The sequence below is a fragment of the Nerophis ophidion genome, linkage group LG06, assembly GCF_033978795.1.
Source record: "Nerophis ophidion isolate RoL-2023_Sa linkage group LG06, RoL_Noph_v1.0, whole genome shotgun sequence".
Classification (NCBI taxonomy): domain Eukaryota; kingdom Metazoa; phylum Chordata; class Actinopteri; order Syngnathiformes; family Syngnathidae; genus Nerophis; species Nerophis ophidion.
In genome coordinates, this window is record NC_084616.1 from 66,691,301 (window position 1) to 66,713,396 (window position 22,096).

The window sequence follows — 22,096 nt, forward strand, 5'->3', positions numbered from 1 at the left end:
GGATCAATGGTCCTGTCCCTTTAGCAGAAAAACAGCCTCAAAGCATGATGTTTCCTCCCCCATGCTTCACAGTAGGTGTGGTGTTCTTGGCATGCAACTCAGTAGCCTTCTTCCTCCAAACACGACGAGTTGAGTTTATACCAAAATGGATACATGGATGATACAGCAGAGGATTGGGAGAATGTCATGTGGTCAGATGAAACCAAAATAGAACTTTTTGGTATAAACTCAACTCGTCGTTTTTTCACATTCTGTCCGTCACAGTTGAAGTGTACCTATGATGAAAATTACAGACCTCTGTCATGATTTTAAGTGGGAGAACTTGCACAATCGGTGGCTGACTAAATACTTTTTTGCCCCACTGTACTTACTCCTTCTCTCTGTCTCCTCAATAACAATGGCGCTGTTGAAAGGAAGGAGAAGCTGACCGCACCTGAAGACATTTACCATCAGGCTTCTTTAACTGATTGCTTTCACCTACGACGCAGGAGGTTCTCCTGTGAACCTCACACAAACTTGAATCTCGTTCGTTCACCGTTGATATTTGCCAGTCTTTAGTTTCCTCTGAGTACAGTATTTCTAGTATTCTTGAATTTGCTACTTTAGTCTCTGTTTTTGCTCAGCCTTTGCTTGCCTTCTTTGTTTTATACAGTTGTCTAGTATTTCATAGCACAGGCTACTTCCTCCTGTGCCATTAGTTTTTGGTACGGCCCTGAACATAAGATTATCAATCTTCTCATATACTGCACTGCTTCTTCTCTTTGCTCCTGGGTGCAGCTTGGACAGACCTTAACAGGGATTTTGATCAACTGTACTGTAGAAGCTCTGTGTGTCCTACCTTCATTGGTGTCTTTCCTGGCATTCTTGATGTAAGCAGAGAACTTGGCAAACACATCGATGCCGGCTGTGTTGGCTTCAGGGTGTTTGGATGCCAGTCTAGGGTAGCTGGTGACAACACAACATGTAACAGAATGAAACCTGCCCACTGAAGTGATATATTCCTTAAATAATTGCATGCTATCATGTAAAACACTAGATTTAATATTTTTAAACAATGATCTGCTTATCAACTATTATGAAGTGTACTTGTTAGAGAAAAGAGAACCCTTGTAGCCTGAGGAATAGATATAGCGCATGTTGGTTAGAGAGCAGGGAAGGTACAGGGGTTAGTGCGTCTGCCTCACAATACGAAGGTCCTGAGTAGTCCTGGGTCCTATCCCGGGATCTTCATGTGTGGAGTTTGCATGTTCTCCCCGTGACTGCGTGGGTTCCCTCCGGGTACTCCAGCTTCCTCCCACTTCCAAAGACATGCACCTGGGGATAGGTTGATTGGCAACACTAAATTGGCCCTAGTGTGTGAATGTGAGTGTGAATGTTGTCTGTCCATCTGAGTTGGCCATGCGATGAGGTGGCGACTTGTCCAGGGTGTACACCGTCCTTCCGCCCGATTGTAGCCTAGATAGGCACCAGCGTCCCCCACAACCCCGAAGGGAATAAGCGGTAAAAAATGGATGGTTACAGAGCAAACACGCCAAATAAGTTTATCATCAAAAAAGGGTTGTAAAAATGGCATAATCCTAGGGAGAGATTTTACAAGCTAAACACACCTAATCCTGAAGATATGGTCAAACCAGATACCACGCTACCCCAAGCAACAAAATCAAGAAGGACCAGAAGAAGACCCCACCTGTTAGAGCGTTAAAATAAATGTTTTCCTGAGAACCAAATGTCTTGCAGTGGACATTTGTATTTGTACAACGGTTATTTTTACCAAATGTCTGGCTCTGACAAAAGAATTAGAGGAATAGCCAACACGAATATCCACTGCAGAGGACATTTATTCAAACGCTGTTACACTGAATAAGCCTGCTTTGTCAAGAAGGTCGATTTGTTGTGGTCGTATTGTCATTCTTTTGTCAATCAATCACCCTGGTAAAATACATTCCATCCAAATTGATCGAAGTTGGTGAATCTGAAATAAACAGTTACTTGGTCTGTTTTATTCGAAACTGGTATTCACACCTGATTGTTGTATTTGTGCACTATTGGATGCTAAGTGAGTTGTTCGTTAAATGAGTTCTGTCATGCTCATTTCGGGGGCTGTAGAGCAGGGGTCGGGAACCTTTTTGGCTGAGAGAGCCATACAAGCCAAATATTTTAAAAAGCATTTCCGTGAGAGCCATATAATATATTTTTAAGACTGAATACAACTAAATGCGTGCATTTTTAAGTAAGACCAACATTTTTAAAGGATAATAATAATCTCTTATTCTTTTTAATCACATTGTCATTCTGAAGCTAACCAACAATAAATAAAATACTTCTTACCATTAATGCGACTTCTTTAACAGGTGCGGTAGAAACCGGATCAATCAATCAATGTTTATTTATGTAGCCCCAAATCACAAATGTCTCAAAGGACTGCACAAATCATTACGACTACAACATCCTCGGAAGAACCCACAAAAGGGCAAGGAAAAATCACACCCAGTGGGCAGGGAGAATTCACATCCAGTGGGACGCCAGTGACAATGCTGACTATGAGAAACCTTGGAGAGGACCTCAGATGTGGGTAACCCCCCCTAGGGATGGATGAATGTTTTATATTTTACATGTTATTTTTGACACTGAATTATTCATTACTTACCGTGTTAAGCAATGTCAGCTAAGATTTATCTGAGACCCAGCTGCATTCATCAAAAGAGCCACATCTGGCTCTAGAGCCATAGGTTCCCTACCCTTGCTGTAGAGAATAGATTGAATCCCAGAGGGGAACTAATTTAGATAAAAATGTTTATGACAGTGGTTCTTAACCTGAGTTCGATCGAACCCTAGGGGTTCAGTAAGTCGGCATAGGTGTTCGGCAGAGCCTCCGCCGCAGAGGTCAAGACACACCAGACTCATGAATTGATTAACGTGGACCCCGACTTAATTAAACAAGTTGAAAAACTTATTCGGGTGTTACCATTTACTGGTAAATTGTACGCAATGTGTACTGTACTGTGCAATCTACTAATGAAAGTTTCATTCAATCAATCAATCGTGTAAATAAAAACTTCTCCCTATCGGCTTATCTGTACTGTAAAGTTAAAAATTTGAATGACAATAAAAAAGTGAAATTATGGATACCCCCCAAACAATATTCGCTCTAATTTTTCCATCTGATTTGCAAGTGTGAAATTTCTTGTGAGTTCCTGCACTGTGTTGGTTTTGTTCTTTGAACAAAGTGATTTTCATGCACGGTTCATTTTGTGCACTAGTAAAAAAAACTTAAAAGCTTGTCTTGAATTTGAAAAAAAAATGTAAGCATTTTATTTTTCACTAAAGAAGGGTTCGGTGAATGTGCATATGAAACTGGTGGGGTTCGGTACCTCCAACAAGGTTAAGAACCACTGGTTTATGAAAACAATTTGTATTGGGAAATCGTGCTTACAGGGACATGTGGACCTCTTCACAACTAAACTAAACCAAAACTAAACTTTCCCTCACCTCAATGGAGCCACGCTAGCCTTTAGCCAGCGCCCTTCACCCTTCTCGAGCCTGTTTCCGGGACTAGAAGTGGCCACCTCAAACACATGTGCGCGATAAAAAAAAAAACTATAGAACTCATCTCTTACTTCCAAGAGCCAAACAGTTCCCAAATGACTTCAAAGTGGCTGATAATCTGCATTTTGACAAGTTTTATTACTACCTATTGTCCAAAAGCACAGAAAAACATTGTGCTAATGCAATATGAGAACCACAATTGATAAATAGTAGTAATAGTAATGGAGTATTGGTATCTATGGTATTTTGGGATGTTAAAAACAATGTACACAGAAACAAACACAATGTCACAAAACCATAACAATATTCAAATCGTAGATTGCATGAATCGTTCTGCCCATATGCATGACTAAGTTAGTTTATTTTAATTAAATTGGGGGGGCGGGGTGTAGTTGGGGGCGTGGTTAAGAGGGGAGGAGTATATTTACAGCTGTTGTGTGAGCAGTTGTGCACTGCACTCTCTAAAAGCCGTATATGTTATTGTCACATATGCATGATTGATTGAAACTTTTATTAGTGGATTGCACAGTACAGTACATATTCCGTACAATTGACCACTAGATGGTAACACCCGAATAAGTTTTTCAACTTGTCTAAGTCGGGGTCCACGTTAATCAATTCATGGTACAAATATACTGTATACCATCAGCATAATACAGTCATCACACAAGTTGATCATCATAGTATATACATTGAATTATTTACATTATTTACAATCCGGGGAGTGGGATGATATTGGTACTTCAGACATCGACAGAGAAATGGACATTGAAACAGTGTAGGTGTGACTTAGTAGGATATGTACAGCAAGCAGAGAACATAGTGAGTTCAGATAGCATAAGAACAAGTATATACATTTAAAATACATTTGATTATTTGCATTAGGTTATTTACAATCCGGGGAGATGGGTTGTGAATGGAGGAGGGTATCAGTAAAGGGTTGAAGTTGCCTGGAGGTGTTGCGGTGCATGTACAGTAGATGGCAGAATTGTCCTGTTTAAGAGTGTCACAACATTACTGTTTACGGCAGACGAACTGCTTTACGGTAGGCGAAAACGTGACTGCTGTTGTTGTGTGTTGTTACCGCGCTGGGAGGACGTTAATGAAACTGCATAACAATAAATCCACATAGGAAACCAACAACTCGCCCTCGATCAATTTACAGTTATAACATCATTGGGCAGACAGGCAGTTTATATTGTGGGAAAGGGGACGTGAAAAAAGGCTGTGTTCACTCAGGTCCGCATGGAGCTGGAGGGGGCGAGTTTCGAATTTCGGGAGAAAATTTGTCCCGGGAGGTTTTCGGGAGAGGCGCTGAATTTCGGGAGTCTCCCGGAAAATCCGGGAGGGTTGGCAAGTATAATATAAAGCCTCTTGATCAGTGATCACAGACAAGTGAGTACACTGATGACAAATCAAGAGCAGGGGGTGAGAACGGTGTTCAGAAGCAGTCGTGAAGTCACTGCAAGAGAAACTCAAAACAGGAAGTGGAACCAAAATAAGAGAGCTGGAAAGGAAGTAAATAAAGAAATAAAAAAATAAGTCTGGCACTGTAGTTTTTTGACGATTTGGTTTCGGCCTCAACATCTCGGGGCTCAATCCTACACAAAAACATAACATTGCAGTACAATAGACTGTTAGTGGACCATAAAACTATAATAGTCTTGATTTTGGGCATTACAACAAAAATACTTATTGTAGAAATGGACAGCTATTCCACTCTTATTACTGTGTAGTGCACTTGTGTTTGCGTACCGTGGCGGGGTCAGTTTCTCCTCCAAGAACTCTTCTATTTTGTTGACGTCCACCTTGACTTCACCGTTAAAGGTCATGAATGGAGGGTTGGTACCAGGAGCGAGGTCCTGCAGATCTGCAGGTTTCCTGACAACATGTAAAACCAGGGCAGTGTTACTGCAATCAAATATCTTACACATAAATCATACATGCAAGAAAACATAACGTGTGGTCAAGGCACTTTGAGGAATGCAGTATACTAGCATACATATCATACAGATATACTTCAAGTTTCTTCACATGCTCATTGATTTATGGATGATTATTTGTTAAGTCCTGCAAAGACATTTTGTTCGATGGCAACCAGTCTTGCACACGTTTGACACACACTTTGCTTGTTAGTCTCTTGAAGGTATGAACCAAGTTTTGTGAAGACATGTCTGATTTTCCGTTTTATAATAGCCCTGCAGCCGACATAAACCATAATATTCAGACAAAAAAATATATAAATATTATCTTTGCCTCATTTGATGCTAAATAAATGCAACAAGTGCTTGACGGCGATAGTTTTGTGTAAGGTAAAATAGCGTACAACTTTGTCTTTATGCACCAATCATGGTTACAACAAGTGAGGTGCATTCAGGAACCCTTAAATAATGAGCATGAACATGATAACACTAAGCAAGTTTGTTTTTTTCTTAGTTTTTTTATTCACTATTTTCATTCTAATCTGTGCTGTCCAGCCACTCAAGTAAATCATATTGTTGATCGTTTTTTTCCACGATTAATGTGATGATTAATACAATTTGTTTGGAATTATATTTCATGTAACTTTATTTAATAGTTAATTATCTTTGTTTTACTATTGACTATTTAAATTACTGTTCCACTTGAACGTCACAAAATTTGAACGGAACACAATAAAATACAATAGTATAGAACAGAACAATCCTTAATATGTCAAAATAAAAGAGACATTGTCTTAAAACTTAATTAGTGTGCTGTTTTTTTAAGTACCGGTTCATATCCTCATGTATCAATTTGCCAAATGTAAACGATAATTGATCCCTCGCCACCAAAATTGCCAGCCAGTCAAAAAGGCTGCTTTTATAGAAGATGCATTGTATTCATCTCGACTTCTTTAAAGGCCTACTGAAACCCACTACTACCGACCACGCAGTCTGATAGTTAATATATCAATGATGAAATATTAACATTGCAACACATGCCAATACGGCCGGGTTAGTTTACTAAATTGCAATTTTAAATTTCCCGCAAAGTATCCTGTTGAAAACGTCGCGGAATGATGACGCGTCCGCGTGACGTCACCGGTTGTAGCGGACATGTTCTTCCAGCACCGCTCACGGCTAAAAGTCGTCTGCTTTAATCGCATAGTTACACAGTATTCTGGACATCTGTGTTGCTGAATCTTTTGCAATTTGTTCAATTAATAATGGATACGTCAAGGAAGAAAGATGTAGGTGGGAAGCGGTGTATCGCAGCTGCCTTTAGCAACACAAACACAGCCGGTGTTTCATTGTTTACACTCTTGAAGGTGAAGCTTTACTATGGAACAGAGCGGTCAAGCGAACATGGTTCTCTACCACATGTCAACCGGCCGGTTTCCGTGAGAAAATTGCGGTAATAGGTCGGCTCCTACCGTAGACATGAGCGGAACTTGCGTCCTCCTGCAGCTGCGGAGTTTACCTCCTCCCACCGGAGACACTGGTGGTCACCACACCCGTGGCCACACCTGTCCGACTTTCAGATTGATTGATTGATTGATTGATACATTTATTAGTAGATTGCATAGTAAAGTACATATTCCGTACAATTGACCACTAAATGGCAACACCCGAATAAGTTTTTCAACTTGTTTAAGTCAGAGTCCACGTTAATCAATTCATGGTAATTCAGGTACCATATAATCTCACTAAAACACTAGTAACACAATAAGCAGATAAGGGATTTTCCAGAATTATCCTAGTAAATGTGTCTAATAACATCTGAATCGCTCCCACTGCCATCGCCTTTTTTTTTTTTTTTTTTCTCTAGTCCTTCACTCTCACTATCCTCATCCAGGAATCTTTCATCCTTGCTCAAATTAATGGGGAAACCGTCGCTTTCTCGGTCCGACTCGCTCTCGCTGCTGGTGGCTATGATTATAAACAATGTGAGGATGTGAGGAGCTCCACAACCCGTGACGTCACGCGCACATCGTCTGCTACTTCCGGTACAGGCAATGCTTTTTTATTAGCGACCAAAAGTTGCAAACTTTATCGTGGATTTTCTCTACTAAATCCCTTCAGCAAAAATATGGCAATATCGCAAAATTATCAAGTATGACACAAAGAATGGAAGTGCTATCCCCGTTTGAATAAGCAAATCTCATTTCAGTAGGCCTTTACAGTTAATGCGAGTTTGAGATATTTTGAGATCAGAAATACAGTTTTTGATCTTTTCTTACATGCTTACTGTTGTTCGACTCCACTGTAGTTTTAGCCATTATAATAGCTGTCTGCTAACGCTACTTTCGTCTCCCAAACACAAACCACAAAATGCGCCGTCTTTTAAATTTGGAAAAAAATTAGCATGTGCCACCTGTTTTTCTCGTTGGCATGGAATTTAGTGGACATGTCTATCATGACGGGATGCAGGAAAACGTCTCGAGAACTCATTTTGGTTATGTATTTGGTTTCACGGTGTTGTGTTGCCCATACCTTCTGTTGTTACTTTGTGTTATTTTAAATACTCTTCTTATATGTACTGGCATTCATTCTGTGTTTTACAGTCATTTTTTTTCATGCAAACATGAGCCAACTCCCCCAAAACATGTTCATGATAACGACTTCTTGTATCTGCACTGCAACCACATAAATTCCCTATCGTTGGAAAAATCAATTCTGTCCTATCCTATGATGTATAATGACGGTGACATCATTACCGCTTGAGGTCAACGGTGGTGACATTGAAAATAACCCCTTTGAGCCAGAGGATCATGAAGAGTCGCTGAGAGAAAGGACAGTTCCCAATGCTCTCCCCATCGCTCCCTGCCTATAAACACACACACACACACACACACACACACACACACACACACACACACACACACACATAAACACACACACATGCACATACAAACACACATTTGAACACACGTACACACAGAGAAATAAAAAAAAATACATGAGTTATAGAGTGAGACGGGGTTGGTTGTCACATTTATTATATCACTTAAATTGTGGTATGGAAATTTACAGAATTGGGATCAGAGCTCAATTAAATTGTGTTCTCTGAAGTAGGACAGCTAAACTTAAGGTTACAATACTTTTTGTGTTTTTCTTGTCAAATAGTACATCTTCAGCTTCTCATTATTTGTCTTCTAGTTTTTTACACAATTAATTTATTCCAACCATATAGTCACCTTTAAAAAAAAGGAAAGGGAAAGCTATTGTTTATTTATTAGCTAGCTAACTAGTTACATGGTTGTTAAATATTCCTTTTGAGGTTGGTTTTCACATCCACGCATATATTTATGCATATCATATTTACAGTATGCTGGCCAAAAGATAAGTTCACTGGTTATGTTCCTTGCTCATTCTCTGCTAAAGTACCAGTAGGGTGGAATAAACAAGTTTCCTCTATATTCCAGCTATTATCACTTATGTCTGGTTTATGGCACCAAAAGACTTTCAAAGATTGCGAATGAGTAGATATGATCAAAATAGCATCAATCTTACAGAGATTCTCGAACCATTTCGAGAGATAATGAGGAAACCAGTCACGGGATCGTGTGACATAGTGGTAGGAACTAAAGATCCCTTCCCTATCAACATTAATGCTAATCTAGAAGACTTTGTGAGAACCAACAACTATTACTTTTAGAAAAAATATTGTAGCGTCCCGGAAGAGTTGGTGTCGCAAGAGGTTCTGGGTATTTGTGTTGTTGTGTTTCTGTTGCTTTGCGGTGCTGATGTTCTCCCGAAATGCATTTGTTGTTCTTGTTTGGTGTGATTCACAGTGGGGTGCATGTTTGTGACAGTTTTGGTGTTGTTTATGCGGCCACCATAAGTGTGACCTGTGGGGCTGTTGACTAAGTACGCATTGCTTTCACTTGTGTGGGTGTGTTCAAAACTAACATCATCATTAAAACTGGTAATGATCGTACAACATGTCAGCAATTTTTGATGTTATTGGGTAGAGTCTCTTAGAGAATCCCGTCCAACGCTACAATATTATCCAGGATCTTATGTTTTTGAGCCAGATCAGAAAGAGGATGAGCAATTACTTTAAACATGCAAACTAACTGTAAGTGACGTTCATATAATTCTGTTTAGATAAAGATTCAATCGCAATCCCCACAAAAAGTTCCTGCAGGAAACATATGGTGGGGTCAAAGTCGACCAGCCTGTCAGACCATGGCCACATTTGTCTACTACCAGGTAAGAGCTGCTTCATTTAAAATCTATAATTTATTTTTAGCAAGTTTGAGACGAAGCAGAAGCAGGCAACAATTGCAGCGTAAGCTAGCATTAGCTCACTGCTATCAATACATCGCTAAAATAGTCCATCTGCATTGGAGCTTATATTAACAATATTGCTCATGTTTGGTTAATTTTCAGGTCACGACATGTAAATGGAATATTGTTGGCAGTTTCTGAAAGTATTTTAAAGAGAGAGAGCAACAGAGCTCCCTCGATCTGTTGACTCAATTGTTGGTGATTTATTTCATGATTTTGAATGCATAAAAAAAGCCAAGCTTATGGGTTTTTGTCTTACATAAGGATTGTGAATGATAAACACCACTTATCTTTCCAATTGCATATATCCAGTATAGATAGATAGATAGATAGATAGATAGATAGATAGATAGATAGATAGATAGATAGATAGATAGATAGATAGATAGATAGATAGATAGATAGATAGATAGATAGTACTTTATTAATTCCTTCAGGAGAGTTCCTTCAGGAAAATTAAAAATTCCAGCAGCAGTGTACAGAGTTGAGATCAATTAAACAGTAAAAAGTAAATAATGGGGTTATAAATGGAAAAAAAATCGTAAAATATTACAATAAGAATAAAAATAAAAAGCAACAATGAGAAAAAAAATATAACAGTAAAATAGGAATATAACAAGAGAAACTAGGCAGTAGTGACCATGTTATGAAAAAGTATTGCACTGTTATTTTTTGCATCCCCTTTCATCCGAGCACTCCCTCCCCAGAGAGAAGTTGTACAGTCTAATGGCGTGTGGGACAAAGGAGTGTTTGAGTCTATTAGTCCTGCACTTGGGAAGAAGCAGTCTAGCACTGAACAGGCTCCTCTGGCTACTGATAACGGTCCGCAGAGGGTTTGATCGAAACTTTTATTAGTAGATTGCACAGTACAGTACATATTCCGTACAATTGACCACTAAATGGTAACACCCGAATAAGTTTTTCCACTTGTTTAAGTCGGGGTCCACGTTAATCAATTCATGGTAGGGGGTGACTGGCATCATCCAGTTTGTCCACAGTCCTCTTCAGTGCCACCGTCACCAGTGAGTCCAGTTTCATTCGGATCGTAGAACCGGGCCGCCTGATCAGTTTCTCAAGTCTGGAGGTGTCCTTCTTAGATGTACTGCCCCCCCCAGCACACTACCATGTAGAACAGAACACTGGCAACCACAGACTGGTAGTACATCCACAAGAGTTTTTTGCAGATGTTGAAGGAGCGCAGCCTCCTGAGGAAGTACAGCCTGCTCTGTCCTTTCCTGTACAAGTGGTCCGTGTTAACAGTCCAGTCCAGCTTATTGTCCACCCAAACCCCGAGGTACTTGAATGAAACCACGGTCTGTACCTCGACTCCCTCGATCACAATAGGTTGTGACCTTGGACACGACCTGCCAAAGTCAATGACCAGCTTCTTGGTCTTTGACGGATTGAGCTGCAAGAGGTTCCTGTGGCACCAGACAACAAAGTCCCTCACCAGGCTCCGAAACTCCTGATGCACCCGACCATGGCTGTGTCATCCGCGTGTGACTGATTCGATAACATTGTCAGAGTGCTTCTGTACTTCTTGTGATGTCAATCTACGAAAACAGCTGAAGGTATCGACTCTGAGTTGAAATCTCATGATCATTAAATAATTTTGTGATTTTTGCCTCTCGTTAGTGAAATGTAAAAATGATAACACAGGAAAAAGATGTTCTGCAAATAAAACAGTTTTTCTAACTGAATACAAAAAATTGTGAAATAACCGCACGCAATTTATAAAGAAAAATAACAAAAAAAAGCAACAATATAATAAAAGCATATAAAAATGTCATTAAAAATAATTTCTATTGGGAAGTGTGAGAGGTGCTGTGTTTGCACGGACTAGGAGAGATACTGCGTTCCCGTGAACTCTGAGGACAATCATCATTTGCTTGACGTATCGTCAAGAAACTGCAACAAAAGTACCACGCTGGTATAGATCCAAAAACCAATATCAGTCTTGGTATCCTTTTCGATATTTAGAACGGTACACCCACCCACAACCAACCTCGACTTTCCCAATCAAAGCAACAACTGCTTTAAAATTAGTCAGACAAAAAGTATTCGGCTTTGCTACCTGAGGTAAAAAGTAGTCTGATACAATATATCCAGTATCAGAATATATTTTGTTGTTTAAAAAAAAAAAAAACTTACCAAGCCATTAAGTGCAGCAAGGGATTGTTTGGTCTTTTTGTGGGATTTTTCTTCAGAATATTGTAAAAAGCTTCAAAGATGATATCAGCTGTTGTTAATTTCCCTTGTGGATCATTAAAGTTTGTCTAAGTCTAAGTGTCCGTCATGTCTCAGTCAGATCAAAGATCACCACACAATTTTCAACAAGGTGTATCTACAGTAGACACATACTGTATACCCATATATTCCTTTAGCCATACCACTTGTCCTGTTCGGGGTCATGAGTAGGGATGTCTTAACTTGTCGTTAAGATTTTATCGATAAGATACCCTTATCGATACATTCATCGGTACTCTTACCGATACTAAACATAATTTGTGGAAATAAAGATCTGGAAAACTGCATTTAGCATTTATATTAGCACAAGAGGTTGAACACCTTGAACATCATGTACTATAACATCTCAAAGGAGGAAAGTCTTTTATAAACACCTGTTTTTTTAAAGTCTTACACAACTATGTGTGTAGTTCAAGGAGAAATGCAATGATATCATCTTCTTGTAAAGACCACACATATCCATCTTCACTTAATTACAATCAGTGTCAGGACGGGGTTTGCACAGCTTACTGCAGGGTTTGTTCTCCCAAAATGCAGACGAACCATTCTGGACAAAGCGTGCAGGTAATATAACATTAACATAAAAGTATACACACTATCCATATTATATACTATGCTTTTAATGCTTGTTTTTTACTTTATTTTAGCACAAACTAGTTCTGTCAAACAATATATATACAAAAAAAAACACGAATGATAGTGATTAATCGTAGTAAAATGATTTGCTTGGATAATTTTAACTAACCTAAAACTATGTATTGCTTGGATTCAAAATGACGTCACTTCCGGCTCATTGAAATTCCGTGGTGGTCAAGCCGCTCGTCTGTTCCTGATGGGTTGGGCGCCGTTTAGCCTTTCTCGAAGAAACATGCCCTGTGCCTGCGTTGTTTCAGCTGTACGAACTGGTTAAATAATGAAAAAGATAAACGTTCCTCGAGAGTTTGTCAAAAATGGCGGAAGAGTGCAAGAAGAAGAACAATTTCCCTTGTGGATCAATAAAGTTTGTCTAAGTCTAAAATTATATGAAAAAAGATGACAAAAGTGCCACGCACTCCAGTACTCAACTCTCAACATGGTACCAACAAAAGGGAACACAAGGTGATGGCACAACGCGCTGATCGCACTTGGAGCTAAAGCTAAACTTAGCATGGACTAGGGACAAGCAATACTCAGGGAACTGTGGCATGAAACAAACAAGACTTACGTGGCAAGGCATGAAGCAAACGCTTAGCATGAACTTGAAACCAGACATGAAGCGAACAATGACGCCAGACCGAGCGTGGCGAGCAACGTGAATAAATAGCTCTCTGATTAGTGCATGGCAGCAGGTGAACGTGCCGAACACTAATCAGAGGCAGGTAGAAATAATCAGTAACCATGGTAACTAAAAAAAACAAGGGTGCACAAAAACAGGAACTAAAGGAGTCAAAAACTAACAGAACATAACTAACCAAATCATTATCCGGACCACAATCAGCGTTATACGTTATTTATGTATGGCATGGAACATGTGCATAGAACATACCTTTTACATGATACATCATATCAAATATATCATATAAAGCAATACAATCAATTAGCATGTTATGTGGGTGTGCATTTGGTAACAATTGGAATTGTGATTTGGGTCTATGTTGAACATGGACGTATTTGAGTGATGGACCAGAAGCCAGATTGAGTGTTGACAGCTATCGATGTATGTGTGTGGTGTGTATTATATAAACAAAAAGACCCAGTAAGTAAACATAATGCTCGATCGTCCAGTTTGTGGTCAAGGGACAGAACGAACTGAAACACATTAAGATGTATTTTACTGGAATGGAGTGACGTCTGACGGCGACTAAAGATCTGTCAGTCACAGTAAATGCTATCTTGCTTCAAAGCAACTTTATGGATACCTTATTTTCCAGACCATAGGGCGCACCGGATTATAAGGGGCACTGCCGATGAACAGGTCTAGTCAGGTCTATTTTCATACAAAAGGCGCATAGGCTGTATTAAAGGGGTCATATTTTTATTTTTTTCTACTTTGAAAACACTTCTTTGTGGTCTACATAACATGTAATTGTGGTTCTTTGGTCAAAATGTTGCATAGATTATGTTTTAAGCCGCTTTCTGACAGTCGCTTCAGGATGCTCAGTTTTGTGGGCGGTCTAATTTACGTGGCTCACCTTCGGCATCCTCTTTTCTCTGTCATCTTTGTTGTAGCGGTGTAGCGTGCAAGGACGGGGGTAGAAGAATTGTCAAAAGATTTTAATGACATTCAGACTTTACTTAACGGAGCAGCATCTCTTCATCCGTGGCTCACTAGTGTAATAACAACACTGGAAATGTGTCCCGTGAAAAAACGGAGCTTTCTAATAACTAAAGTTCTTTGGGTGAATGATGTAAACTTACTACACCGGTATGTTTTAGCGCCTTCATGGCGAGTATACTGACAGATATAAGTAAGAACTTTACACTACTTTATATTAGAAATGGAAAAAAAAAGTAGTTTATTGACTACCGTGTCAACACGGACTACAAAGGCGGACTCGCGCAAATTTTCAGGACTTATGCAGATCCCAAATACAGATCAGCAGGTACCAGAAGGTAAGAAAAGTGACTTTTGCATAATATTGCGAAAAAAAAACGCCGGATAATATGTCTTACCTTTTACACACACTATAATAATACTGGTATGTTGAAGCACAGTACAATCCATCAAGCGGTGGGGCTTCATAGCTTACCAAAGTCGTACTAAAACATTTTGGTGTTGTTTACTAGAGTCATATTGCAGTCTACACGTATCTCTTGTGTGACTGCCATCATATTGCAGTCTACACGTTTCTCTTATGTGTGACTGCCATCTACTGCTCACACTTATCATTTCACCATGTACCAAAAGTAATTCGTACATTAAGCGCACCGGGTTTTGAGAAAATTGAATTATTTTAAGTACGCCTTGTAGTCAGAAAAATACGGTAATTATACCAACATTTTTCACTTTTTTGAGTGGATTAATATTGGCCTGTGGATTATTGCATCGCTAGGAGGACGGTTGATAAAACACAGTTGTGACTCGTCGTAAGTGCGTTCACTTCAAACTGACACAGCGTGCATGACTTTGAGGAGGAAATATTTTTGCGTGACAAACTTTTGTGTGGTGTTGCTTCCTTATCATTTCAAGCTGTGTTTAATGTGTAGCAGCTGAACAGTGGCCTAGTGGTTAGAGTGTACTCCCTGAGATCGGTAGGTTGACTATAAAAATGGGACCCATTATCTCCCTGCTTGGCACTCAGCATCAAGAGTTGGAATTGGGGGTTAAATCAACAAAAATGATTCCCGAGTGCAGCACCGCTGCTGCCCACTGCTCCCCTCACCTCCCAGGGGGTGAACAAGGGGATGGGTCAAATGCAGAGGAAACATTTCATCACACCTAGTGTGTGTGACTATCATTGGTACTTTAACTTTAACTGAATGTGAGAGTGTGTCATGATTATGTCGGTCATGTTGTGTTTTTTTGTTCTCCTGCCTTCCCTTTTATTTTGTGCCTGCATTTTCCCTGTTGTACCTTTTTTTTCAGTTCATTCTTCCTCAGCGAGGGTCTCACCCACAACCAATCAGTCCGTGGACTACTTAAGCACGGCACAGACAGCTGTGCCTTGCTGGTTAGTGTTACCTGTCCTTCCACCTCGCATGCGTTGCTTGACCTCCAAGTCCGGGTATATTTTTTGCCTTTTTATAATGCACCTAACCTTTGTGTGTTTTTCCCATCCTTCCTGAGGTGGATTGGATATCTCTTTTGTGGACTTTCTCTTGGCTCAGTGTGCCCTGGCCTTTCCCCTTGCCGACAACTGAGGTTCCAGCTTATTGACTACCCTATACGGTGTGCGTTTCTGCCCCATCACCTTTTGTTTTCATTTTGTGACCGATATCAGTATCATCAGTCCGGAATCTCCACGGTCCTCATGGACCGACCTAATTAGGAACCAGTACCAATACATGCATCTCTAGTCATGAGTCAGCTGAAATTCATCCCAGTACACCCTGGCCTGTTCACACATACTGTATCTCTTAACACTGTATAGTGTACTACGGATACAGTATACATAGAACTGTATGGATAAAAGAAAGGCAGTGAGGAGGAATATGAAGCAACAGCAATGCCATTAAGTTTTGGCATTGAAGATAGATGTTGGTACTACAGAAATTAACACTGAACAAATAAACACGTACTCAAAAACAGTTTTTGATTCGCATAGTTTCATATTTGTGCAAATGCTAAAGCTAATAGACTGTTATTCTGCAAAAAAATGATTTTGTGTCAGTCTTATTCCACCCCATGTTTTACCCTCAACTACTGACACAGTTCTCAATCAATTGAAACCATTCTAACACCAAAACATTCAACTCATCTGTTTCCACATTTTCCCCCACAACCCCTAAATTTGTATTTTTTTGTTTTTCCACAGCCCATTCAACCTTTCCTGCAGTAAAACATTTTCCACATCCACAGCAGAGTATGTCATTCTTAAAACAAAACACTAATATAACATTAAAATTATGGTATACACACTATCCATATTATATACTATGCTTTTAATGCTTGTTTTTTACTTTATTTTAGCACAAACTAGTTATGTCAAACAATATATATATTAAAAAAAAACACGAATTATGGTGATTAATCGTAGTAAAATGATTTCCTTGCATAATTTTAACTAACCTAAAACTATGTATTGCTTGGATTCAAAATGATGTCACTTCCGGCTCATTGAAATTGCGTGGTGGTCAAGCCGCTCGTCTGTTCCTGATGGGTTGGGCGCCGTTTAGCCTTTCTCGAAGAAACATGCCCTGTGCCTGCGTTGTTTCAGCGGTACGAACTGGTTAAATATTGAAAAAGATAAACGTTCCTTGAGAGTTCCTCCAAAGTTTATCAAGAATGGCGGAAGAGTGCAAGAAGAAGAACAATTTCCCTTTTGGATCAATAAAGTTTGTCTAAGTCTAAAATTATATGAAAAAAGACGACAAAAGTACCACACACTCCAGTACAAGGGTACAGAGCTGAAGAATACCAGAGTTTGCAGCATTGAAGGTTTGTTTGATTGACCTTTAACGTTTAGTATTTCCCATTTACTATTAACTTGATATTATTCGTAATTCTTAAGACACATTTTCGCCACGAGTGTTACAGAAAGCACCAACTCGGTGAGTGTCAGGGTTGGACTTTGATTTGGTTTACTCCTTCGATGCAGAGGGATTACAGGACGAGCCAGGCGAGACTGTGAGTACATGGTTTATTTGGAATACTAAATACAAAAATAAACAAACTACGGTCGCTCACAAAGAGGTACAAAACTTGGCTACAAAAATACAAACAGGAAGACAAAACAACTGCTCGATGGCATGAAAGACGATAAACTATAAACTTAAACTTGCACTGTGGCAGAACTATGAACAACTCAAACAAAAACACTTACTGTGACCAAAACAAGGGGCATGGATAGCAGGGTGCGTAGCAGGTAATCGTGAAGGCATGAATCAGAATGGAAATAGCAAAGTTCCCAGAATGATGAACAGAAAGCAGATGACTTAAGTACTGGCTGTGGTAATAGAAAACAGGTGTGAGAGGCTGAGGATCGGGGCGCGACTTAAGGGGGCCAGGTGGAAACTAATAGGTTGGCATGGAAACAAACAAAACCAGGATGTGCAAAACGTGACTGAATGTCCAAAATCAAAACATATTTGACAAAACAAAACATGATCCATAGGTGTGACAGTGAGCCTAAATAAAATACATTCAATGTGAGCAAAACCTAAAACAGTTAAACTTTTACCAAAGGCAGCAATTATGAATGAAGCTTTCAGCTAAGGCTAGGAGATAGATAGATATAAACGATATATCGCAGGTTTGTCTCTGTGCGATATGGAAAATGACTATATCATAATATTCGATTATATGTTCTCACACAGTTGCTTTTAGCTGCGGGCATTACATTACTGGCGTTTCTCAATCCTTCTCGTCCCTCCTTCTCACAGAGACGTAAAACAAGCCCGCCTTCTTACATACGTCACCTACTGTCGCGTGTCTAGCCTCATACGCTCTCGCCGAGCAGAGAGTTAGCAGCATGGCTAACGTAAGCTGAGGCAGGTCGTGCAGCTTGTGACAATACAAGAGAGAGAAGGTGCGAAACTGATCACAAATGGAGGAAAAACAATACTAAATGCCCAAAATAAAGAGCAGGGGATCCATCATCTGGCGGTGGTTTGGCTTCAAGAGGGAAGATATTCAGCGGACAACAGAAATATGCAAAGTATGCAGCAGAAGTGTTACTACAAAAAGGTAGCAACACTATTCATTTGTTCTTTCATTTAAAAAAAATCACCCGTGAGAGAATGAAGAGTATTTAATAAATACAGTTTTGGTCAATTGACTTAGTTGTGATTTCCCTCTCTGCATGAAAGTTTAAAAGTATGAAGAAGAATGTTTTAATGTAGACACATAGAATCATCATCCTGCTGTGATTATATGCATCAAGTGTTCATTCAAGGCCAAGGCAAAATATCATAATATATATCGTATATCGCAATATGGCATAAAAATATTGCGATAACAATAAAAGCCAATATTGCCCAGCCCTACTCTCAGCACGTACACCATGTTGGCATCTGTAGTTATATTTTGATAAAGACAGGGAAAAACATGCATACTCATAAACGGCGCGTGCAACGGCAAGGGCAGGCAACAAACATGACTGGAGACACAAACTACTACTATGCATATTTATCGGGAAGAGTCTTGATACCAACCACACACAAAGACTTTGTAGACCTCCATGCTTTTCCAAGTTTTATTCTGTTTTGTCATGTAGAATGATGTCTGGAGCACACAATGGGGACAGCGTGGCGCGGTTAGTAGAGTGGCCGTGCTAGCAACCTGAGGGTTCCTGGTTCGATCCCCAGCTTTTACCACCCTAGTCACGTCCGTTGTCTCCTTGAGCGAGACACTTCACCCTTGCTCCTGATGGGTTGTGGTTAGGGCCTTGCATGGCAACTCCCGCCATCAGTGTGTGAATGTGTGTGTGGATGTGGAAATAGTATCAAAGCGCTTTTGAGTACCTTGAAGTAGGGCTGGGTGATATGGCCTTTTTTTAATATTGCGATATTTTTATTTTCAGTTCGGGCTCCAGTACTCTGGAATGCCCTCCCGGTAACAGTTCGAGATGCTACCTCAGTAGAAGCCTTTAAGACTCACCTTAAAACTCATCTGTATACTGTAGCCTTTAAATAGACCACCTTTTTAGACCAGTTGATCTGCCGCTTCTTTTCTTTTTCTCCTCTGTCCCCCCCCCCCATCCCTTGTGGAGGGGGTCCGGTCCGATGGCCATGGATGAAGTACTGGCTGTCCAGAGTCGAGACCCAGGATGGACCGCTCGTCGGGACCCAGGATGGACCGCTCGCCTGTGTATCGGTTGGGGACATCTTCACGCTGCTGATCCGACTCCGCTTGAGATGGTTTCCTGTGGATGGGACTCTCGCTGCTGTTTTGGATCCACTTTGAACTGAACTCTCGCGGCTGTGTTGGAGCCACTATGGATTTAACTTTCACAGTATCATGTTAGACCCGCTCGACATCCATTGTTTTCGGTCCCCTAGAGGGGGAGGGGGGGTTGCCCACATCTGAGGTCCTCTCCAAGGTTTCTTATAGTCAGCATTGTCACTTGCGTCTCACTGGATGTGAATTCTCCCTTCCCACTGGGTGTGAGTTTTCCTTGCCCTTTTGTGGGTTCTTCCGAGGATGTCGTAGTCGTAATGGTTTGTACAGTCCTTTGAGACATTTGTAAATTAGGGCTATATAAACAAACATTGATTGATTGATTGATTTTAGGCCATATCGCGATATACGATATATATCTCGGTATTTTGCCTTAGCCTTGAATGAACACTTGATGCATATAATCACAGCAGGATGATGATTCCGTGTGTCAACAAACATTCTTGTTCATACTGCATTAATATATGCTACTTTTAAACTTTCATGCAGAGAAGGAAATCACAACTACGTCAATTGACCAAAACTTATTTATCAAAATTATTAGCAGGTGACTTTTCAAATGATGCTACATATTAGCAGTAATGCTACTTTTGGTAGCAACGCTTGTGCCCCACACTTGACAAATTAAAGTTGTCTATTCGACATATTCCCACTTGAAGCCGAACCACCGCCAGACGATGGACCCCCTGCTGTGTTTCTTGGGAATTAATTCTTCCTTCGTTTGTTACCAGATTCGCATCTTCTTTCGCACATTCGCAACACTCCGCTAGCATCACAGCTAACGTTAGCCACGCTGCCACTTCTCTGCTGGGGGAGGGCGTATACGTAAGTGACGTAAGACGTGACAGTATGTGACCTATGTAAGAACCTGTGCTTACACTGTGAGAAGGAGACACAAGAAGGAGTGGGAAGAGCCTGCAGTGTAATGCCCGCAGCTAAAAACAACTGCGTGAGAACGTACACTCGAATATTACGATATAGTCATTTTCTATATCGCACAGAGACAAACCCGCGATATATCGAGAAAATCGATTTATCGCCCACCCCTACCTTGAAGGTAGGAACGCGCTATTGTTCTGGAGTGTTATAAAGGACTCTATGGTTCTACAAAGGTAGTCTCATTCGCTTCCGGGGCGTCGGTCAGGACACAATGGACAGGACAGTTTGTTTGGCATATGGCAGTTTACTTGTTTAGTAGGCAGGTTGACAGGCATGGCAGGTTACATTGGATTGTCTGAATGGTACAACACTGGTAAGTATTGGTGGTTCTGCAGTAAACAGATAAGAACATCATAACCAATTAGTATAGAATACCATAGCCTACATAGTAATAATACATATCACCTTAGTTTAATAATATATCATGGATACACAATATGGCATATACCGGTAATAATTGGAATTTAGTACACATTAGCTTCACCAGTAAACAGTAAGCCCTGCCATACACATTACAGGATAGCATCAAACCAAACACTCAAACAACATCATCCCAACATTTAACTGAACTTCAATGTCTTAACTATCAATCAATCAATCAATCAATGTTTACTTATATAGCCCTAAATCACTAGTGTCTCAAAGGGCTGCACAAACCACTACGACATCCTCGGTAGGCCCACATAAGGGCAAGGAAAACTCACACCCAGTGGGACGTCGGTGACAATGATGACTATGAGAACATGATACTGTGAAAGATCAATCCATAATGGATCTAACACAGTCGCGAGAGTCCAGTCCAAAGCGGATCCAACACAGCAGCGAGAGTCCCGTTCACAGCGGAGCCAGCAGGAAACCATCCCAAGCGGAGGCTGATCAGCAGCGCAGAGATGTCCCCAGCCGATACACAGTCGAGCAGTACATGGCCACCGGATCGGACCGGACTCCCTCCACAAAGGAGAGTGGGACATAGAAGAAAAAGAAAAGAAACGGCAGATCAACTGGTCTAAAAAGGAAGTCTATTTAAAGGCTAGAGTATACAAATGAGTTTTAAGGTGAGACTTAAATGCTTCTACTGAGGTAGCATCTCGAACTGTTACCGGGAGGGCATTCCAGAGTACTGGAGCCCGAAATGAAAAAGCTCTACAGCCCGCAGACTTTTTTTGGGCTTTGGGGATCACTAATAAGCCGGAGTCCTTTGAACGCAGATTTCTTGCCGGGACATATGGTACAATACAATCGGCAAGATAGGATGGAGCTAGACCGTGTAGTATTTTATACGTAAGTAGTAAAACCTTAAAGTCACATCTTGAGTGCACAGGAAGCCAGTGCAGGTGAGCCAGTACAGGCGTAATGTGATCAAACTTTCTTGTTCTTGTCAAAAGTCTAGCAGCCGCATTTTGTACCAACTGTAATCTTTTAATGCTAGACATGGGGAGACCCGAAAATAATACGTTACAGTAATCGAGGCGAGACGTAACAAACGCATGGATAATGATCTCAGCGTCTTTAGTGGACTAAACTAAACTAGAGCACAAGGTGTCACTGTACGCTACAGAAGGCACGTAAACGT

General features: G+C 40.4%; 1 protein-coding gene across 1 annotated transcript in view; it reads right to left on the minus strand.

The window, feature by feature from the left end:
* The window catches only part of LOC133555140 (midasin-like), a 45,190-nt gene that overhangs the window by 10,855 nt on the left and 12,239 nt on the right, over nucleotides 1–22,096 (minus strand). The window contains exons 2-4 of the mRNA XM_061904656.1: nucleotides 8,225–8,334; nucleotides 5,302–5,427; nucleotides 839–945 (exon numbers count right to left, since the gene is read on the minus strand). Of these exons, the coding sequence (XP_061760640.1) occupies nucleotides 839–945; nucleotides 5,302–5,427; nucleotides 8,225–8,334 (343 nt within the window). The remainder of the gene's footprint in view (nucleotides 1–838; nucleotides 946–5,301; nucleotides 5,428–8,224; nucleotides 8,335–22,096) is intronic.